Source organism: Fukomys damarensis, unplaced genomic scaffold (genome assembly GCF_012274545.1).
Source record: "Fukomys damarensis isolate Sample0158 unplaced genomic scaffold, DMR_v1.0_HiC HiC_scaffold_35, whole genome shotgun sequence".
Taxonomy (NCBI): Eukaryota; Metazoa; Chordata; class Mammalia; order Rodentia; family Bathyergidae; genus Fukomys; species Fukomys damarensis.
The window spans coordinates 3,507,431-3,514,576 of record NW_022900947.1 but is presented as its reverse complement, the minus strand read 5'-3'; the positions used below and the strand labels follow the sequence as shown (position 1 = coordinate 3,514,576).

Sequence of the window (7,146 nt, the reverse complement as noted above, 5' to 3'; positions counted from 1 at the left end):
TGAGACACAGTGAGACTCTGTGTCAAAAAAAAAAAAAAAACCCAAAAAACAAAACAAAGTAAAGCAAAAAACAATAGTCCCAGATAAGCACATAAAAAGATACCCAACATCTGTAACCGGGAGAGAAATGCGAATTAGACTCCTACTGGGAAGCAGCACAGCTTCAGGAATGGCTGCAAGTTGATACTCGTGGCCTTGGGCGGCCTCCGCCACCTCTCGAGGAGCAGGGACACCACCCCCAGCCCCCGGCCACCTGGAGGTGCGGCTTGACTCCGCCCAATGCAGGTGGACATCGGGAGGGACCAGTCAGACCCTGCAGAGCAGCACTTGAGCAGCGACAAGGCCGCCCCCCTCGCACCCCGGGGCCGCTGTCACCTCGTCACCACGCCACAAGACAGACGCAGCCGGTGTCGAGGCAGGAGGTGGTCACGCCAGTGTGGCCCGGGGGAGTCGAGCGGCAAAACGAGACCCCTTCCCCTACCTGCCACGCCCATGGCTACTCGCCCTAACCTGTCTGGGGTCACCGACCGCTTGCTCATTGAGGCTCCGCCCGCGCCTGGGTCCCCAGTGAACCCCTCTCCTCTGGCCGCTTCCTCCACCCAGGAGGCTGCGCGCTCCTCCCCGGGAACCTGTTCCCTGTGTCCCCAGGCCCCAGGACAGCCAGGCTTCTGCTCGTGCCTCACCCACGGACCTCCTCACCCCGAGGCCCAGCAGCCTGGGGAGGAGAAGCAGCTCTCCAAAGAGGGCCTCGTGTCTCACCCACCGCATGGCAGCACAGTCCACACTAGCTGAATCTGGGGAGGGCGGCCTGCGTGCCCAGCAACAAGGGACGGATAGGGCAAATACGGCATTCACACACACAAGGAAGGACAAACAGGTCATCTGTGGGAAAGCAGGTGCTCCTGAGGCCATAATGTTAAGTTCAACAAACCAGACACACGAAGCCAGACGACACACGAGCTTCAATATCACACCATATTGAATATTTTCTTTCTTTTTTACCAACTGTAGTTTCAGAAATTACAGTAGACATTTTTTGTGTTTTAGTTTTATTTTTTGAGACAGGGTCTCACTATGTAGTTGAGACTGACCTGGAACTCACATATAGCCCAGCCTGGTCTCAAACTCACAGCGATCCTCCTGCCTCAGCCTCCTGAGTGCTGGGATTACAGGTGTGCGCCACCACTCCCGGCTGACTTAGCAATATTTTTAGTGGACATAAGTGTTTCTTTCTTTTGTTCGCACTCTTTGAAGAGCAAATGGGTGTTGACTGGCCAGATGGAGGTGTTCTGAAAATCCACGCTGGGCTCTTGCCTTTGGAACTAGGTATGTCATGATTTATATTTGTGGAACTTGGAGTCTTTTTCCTTGGTATCTTCAGGCCAAGTTTACTTGTAGGAATAGCAGGAATGTTCTTCAGCACTGATGGAGAGCTTCTGCTTTTGCCATAACATTTAACTGTTCTGTTGCAAGTTTTATAAGTAATCAACCATACGCTTTTGGAGTCCCTGTACTTTTTCACAATTTTTGCTTCTTTAAACTGAGTGTACTGTTTCTATCTTCTCGATTAAGAAGTTCCTGTGTTCTGGGTGTCACCTTGGCCTTGGGTTTGAGGTGCACTCGAGAGTTATCCAAAACCAACAACCGGAAACTGGGAACATGTTTCTTCAGAAGTGCTCTTCTCAGCGTGTGACGGAGAGGAGGCCCAGAGCAGGCAGCGGGCTTGGCCTGGGCAGTGCAGCCTGGAGCGAGTGCTTTTGTCTCATCGCTGCTGCCTTGGCTTTTTCTGCCTCAGCTTTTTCGCCACCGAGACTCTGGTAGAAAAGAGGGCATCGGAAGCCAGCTTCCTAGCAACACCACAGTTGACCTCAGGACCCAACCTCCCTCCAGAAACTCATATTTCCTCTAATTTGAGAAATCCAAAGTAGAAATAAACTAATGAACAAAGTAAAAGGTAGACAACAGGAATCAGGGAGGTAGATCTTTTGCAAAAGGAAAAAAGACCAATTGGGGAAGGGAGGAGAGGGGATATAAAAGAATTACAGGCCCGGGGATTTAGCTCAGTGGTGCCACTGCCAGCCTTGAAAGCGCAAGGACCTGAGTTCGATCCCTAGTACCCCCCCCCAAAATTACGATGTGTTCTGTCCTCGCCCCACCTTCTTCAGGGAACATAATCATACACACTGCAAACAGGCTAAGACAAATTAAAATTTAAACAGAAGCAGCTGCGCAGGGAGCTGCCTGGGCTCAAAGCCCAGCTGCCCAGGGGAGCCCTGCCCCTGGCTCCTCAGTTTACCCCTGGAGTGCTTCTGCTCGTAATGGCACAGACACAGTCCCAGCACCAATGGCCTCCGGGCCCTGACACCGAGCAGGGCCCCAGCAGTATCTGCGGGAGAAGCAGGGAGTCTAGGCCCACAGCAAGTGGAGGGGACCGGAAACCCTGGTGGAGTACGAGAAACGCTGCTTCCGGTAATAAGCCTTGGGGTGTCAGGCCACGTGGTCCCGCCCCAGGGGGAGAGCGGCTGTGCCCCTCCCCGCCATCGTACCCCAGGCAGCAGCCTTGTAGCAGCACCACGCAGGCCATGTGGAAGCCCCCAGCCTGGCCCTCAGGGGACGGGCCCCACCCGGCACACAGGGCCCACTAAGGCCACTCCACACCCGGGAAGCTGCCTTGGGCCGCCCGGCCCTACCCTGGCTCTGGCAGAGGCAGATTCGTCCACACCCAGCCAGCAAGGGGTCCCCCGGGGACAGGCAACTTCCATCTCTTGGATTGAGGGGAGGGGAGGAAATCATTCCAGGGACGGGGAGAGCTGAACTGTGAGCCTGGCGTGTGAGCTGTGGCCCTGGAGCATGCGGCCCCCCCAGCATCCTGGCCCTAAACAAGGGGGACAGAGAGCTGCTCCTCTCTCCCTCCTCCTACCCGCCAGCCTCCAGCTGGTGCCCACTGGCCAAACCCAACAGGAAGCAGGTGGGCAGAGGGGCAGGTAACACAGGGTCCCGCACAGCCCACCCCTTGGCCACTCAGCACCGGCCGGGCCCCTTTCAGAGGGAGAGGCCTCACACCACACACACAGTCGTCTTGGAGGGGACGCACACAGCAGCTGCCGCTTGGAACCCTGACCTCAACGTGATCCGCACCAGCGCTGGTCACACAAAGTGGCCAGGAAAGAGCAGGGTGGACACGGAGTAAATTGCTGGAAGTCCTTCATCCTCCATAGATACCTTCCCTCCGCCTGCACCTACTTCTCTACCTGCTGAATGACCCAGATTTAACCAACCAGAGAGCTGAATCTGTCCTGGTCCATTCATACTGGTGACTGCCATCTTCAACTCACTTCATTTTTCCAGTACCAGGGATTGAACCCGGAGCCTTGCACTTAGCCACATCCCCGGCCCCGTTTTATTCATTCATTCATTCATTCATTCATTTATCTTGGGGCAGTATCTCACTAGGTTGCTAAGTTTCCCAGGCCGGGGTTGAACTTGGAATCCTCCTGCCTCAGCTTCCCAGAGTGCTGCACTCAGGCCTGTGTCACCATGGCCAGCTAACTGCCATTTTTTTGGCACATCAGAACTAACAAGCATGCTCACGATGCCCCTGGGCCCCAGAGGATACCAAGCAGAATCCTGACTTCCTCCCCATATCGGGGTCAAGCATGCCCTGGTCACCGTGTCTCCTCTACCAGGCGGAGGTGGACCACGCAGCTTCTGTCTGAGTCCCTAATGTCTTGAGCCGTGGCCCCGTCCCACCGGGTTGTAGGGCGGTCACGGGTCTCAGTGGAGCGCATCCCCCCACCCCCGTGCACTGCAGCGTTGTGATCTGGGGGCTCGGGCCTGGCGTGGCAGCTGCTGCTCCACCAGCTCCTCCAGCTCCGTCCCTGTGTGAGCAGGAGGTGGGGAGTGGAGCACAGCACGCACGTGCCAGGCTCCGGAGCTGGGCAAGGCGCCACGCGTCCCTTCTGCCCCCCAGACCAACGCTGCTGGCCCTGAGAGGTCACTGAGGCCAGGTCTTATGTCACTGGTGCCCCATGCCACCCAGCAGCCTGTGCCGCGCCCCGGTTCTCATGACAGACCTCACCGCGCCTCTGAGCCAGTCCGGCCCTCGGCACCTCTGACGTCCTTCCCTTCCCTCCTGGCTTGGAAGCCCGGTTCCTTCTGGCACTGTGGGTCTCATCCTGGTAAATTCAGAACCGAAGCCTTGAAGAATGCATGGCCATGCCAGGGGTGGGCAGACCGGCTTGAGCCCTGGGCAGTTTCCTGCAATCTTCAGACAGCTTCGCTCTTGCAGCAGCCCTGGGCCAGGCTGTCGTGGGACGCACGGGCTCCGCTGCAGGATGAGGTCCCTCCGTGGCGGTGAGAGGCGCAGCTGGGCGAGCCCCTCGGAGAGCTTCCCACCACCCAGGGCCGCACCCACCTCCCCGTGTAGAGAGCGTGCATGTGTCACAGCCTCAGGGAGGAGAAGCTCGCCTGGCTCACGGTTCGGGGCTCAGTCCATGGTCCCTGGCTCTGACACAGGGGCATCATGGCAGAAGGGCCTCAGGGAGGGAGCTGCTCACATCATGGCAGCCAGGAGGCACAGAGAGGAGGAGTGGGGACAAGGACGCTCCCTTCCAGTCACACCCATGACACCTCCCACCCAACTCTGCCCCTACAGCAGTCAGCCAAGAGCCCCGTGGTCCATCACCTCCCAAAGACCCCCCTGTGAGCGCAGGAGGTGTTGGGGCATCCAGATAAAAACCACGATGGAAACCATCTCTGCTTCCTGCTGACCCTGGACTTCAGCCTCCAGCACTGCAGGACCACAAAGGTCTGCTGGCCGCCCCTACACCTGGCTCCATACGGGGCTCCCCAAGTCGCTTCCTAAGACAGAGAGGCGCCAGAGTTGCCGGGACAGGTGCAGGGAGGAAGACACCAGATCTCCCCTGGGCCAAGGTAGGAGGCGGGGAGGCTCCCGGAAGTGCCCTGGGCCTGTCATCATGAGGGTGACAGGGCTCCCCAGGGTCATCAAGAGGACGCCACTGCGGATGAGCTCAGAGGTGGGGCCGTCCCTGCAGGCCACAGCTGCTGTCACAGAACCGGGCTTGCGATGGCACCGGCACGCTAGGGCCCAGAGACGGCGCCCAGCAGCCACCAACCTGAGGAAGCAAGGGTTAACAGAAACCCTGGGCAAAAGAGGTGGACTGCGGAGAGAGGGACACTCGAGGACCGGACCGGTGAGGCAGGGCCGGGCGGCTGACCCCGCGCCCTGCTCAGGTCCCGAGCTGCTCTTCAGTGTGAGCGCTCCGTCCTGACCAGGCACACGCTGTGTCACCGCCAGTGACCACGGTGACGTGTCCACGACCTGGCCAGTGCTCCCACTCACGGTCTGTCACGAGGCTGCAGCCAGGACGTCACTGGACTGCTGGGCCCGGCTGGACGTGCTGCAGGGGCAGAGGGCCAGGTTCCTGTCCACAGGCCCCACCACAGTGGCTCCAGGGTCCCCTGGCTTCCTTCAGAGAGGCCCCTGGGGGCACAGTGTCCCCTTCTGGGGACCCACCATGGTGTCAGAGGCACGGGCCGCACTGTCCACCGGTCCCATTGCGCACCTGCCGCCCAGAAGCTGCCAAAGCACCAGCTTGGCAACACCACCCGTGCTGCTGGGCGGGGCTCTCCAGGCATGGGGGGCCGGAGTGGGTATGGCGCCCCAGGGGTCAAGCCAAGGTCGCAGGACCAAGGGATGCGAGGAGTCGGGCCGGTCCTCCCTCCACACCCCCTGCACCCCGCATGGGGAGGCTGTGGCTCTTTCAGAGAGAAGCTGCCACCAAGGGACAGCCACAGCTGCCCCCATTACCATGAGCTCCTCGTGTCCAAAGAGACCAGCAGGCATGGGGAGGCATCGCCGGCCTGGCAGGGGCGAGGGGCCTGGACACAGGCGGCAGGGCTGCCACCACACATGGAAGCAGGGACGATGGGTGACTCTGGGTACTTCCCGGCCTGACTGGGACAGTGAGCGGCAAGCATGTGACCTCCAGAATTAAACGTTAACTCAGAGTAAAGGAAGTTAGGGAGTTTGCCAACATTTCTGGGTTAAACTGAAGAGTTAGTGGAAAGGGTGAGACTGTGACCCACCACACACTCTTCCAGATCAACCCACTGGCTTAACACAAGAAAGTTTATTTCTTGCTGGGCATTCTTGCCAGTAATCCTAGCATTCAGGAGGCAGAGGCAGGAGGATTCCTGCAAATTTGAGGCCAGCCTGGGCTACACAGTGAGTTCACAGCCAGCCTAGAGTATACAGCACGCCCCTATCTCAAACAAAACAAAACAAAACAAAAAAATAAAGCTTGTTTCCCCTCATGTCACAGTCCGTGAGTTCCAGGGGGCTTTCACGGGATCCTTGGGAGCCCACTCCCTGGACAGTGGGTAAGGGAGGGGGGCCGTGCCTGGGCTGCACCCACCCTGGCCACACCCTATTGGCCAGCCGTGGTCACGTGGCCACAGTGGTGCAGAGGAGGATGGGAAGTGTGGTCCAGCCCTGAGCCTGCCGGCCCGGACACAGGGATGGGTCAGCCCCGACCATGTCAGGCCTGGCAGTGGGTGAGTGGGCAGGGTGACCAGTGCAGACATTCAAAGCCACTGCTCTGTCCTCTGCAGGTGCCCATCAGGGCCCTGGCACTTGGGCCTCTCCTGGGCAGCTGGACACCAATGCTGGGGCCTCCTTGCCCCAGGGTACTCCCAAGGGGAGAGTTTCACACTTCCTGTCACCCACTCGCCACCTCATACCTCCTATCACCCGCTCACTGTCACACACTTCCTGTCACTGTCACTGCTGTCCTCCGTCGGGAGGCCAAGGGTGAGACGCCTGCCTCAGTCCCCATGTCGGCTCCAGGTGTCCAAGCCCAGTTCTGCAAGTGTCCAGAAGTCCTTTATTTTCTCTTGCTAACTTTTAAGATAGGAGCCCATGCCCGCAGTTCATGATGCTGGCCTCCCTCGCGGAGTCGGGCTTGCACACCGCCATTTCGGTTCTTTCTGCGCCCCTCCCTCCCTTGTGCCTCGTCATCCTGCTCCACCAAACTGCAGGACCGTGGACAGGTCCATGCTCTCTGAAAGCCAGTTTTAAACCCTTACGGCGAACCCCACGATCCCGGTGACCAGCCGCCCCAGATC

At 58.9% G+C, this 7,146-nt stretch overlaps 1 protein-coding gene and 1 pseudogene across 1 annotated transcript in view; one reads left to right on the top strand and one right to left on the bottom strand.

Moving 5' to 3' along the window:
* Positions 1–878: 878 nt before the first annotated feature.
* On the bottom strand, positions 879–5,972 carry LOC104874727 (annotated as a pseudogene).
* Positions 5,973–6,557: 585 nt separating this feature from the next.
* Man2b2 (mannosidase alpha class 2B member 2) overlaps positions 6,558–7,146 on the top strand; it is a 25,364-nt gene continuing 24,775 nt past the window's right edge. Inside the window, exons 1-2 of the mRNA XM_010641922.2 lie at positions 6,558–6,576; positions 6,634–6,708. Coding sequence (XP_010640224.2) covers positions 6,558–6,576; positions 6,634–6,708 — 94 coding nt within the window. The remainder of the gene's footprint in view (positions 6,577–6,633; positions 6,709–7,146) is intronic.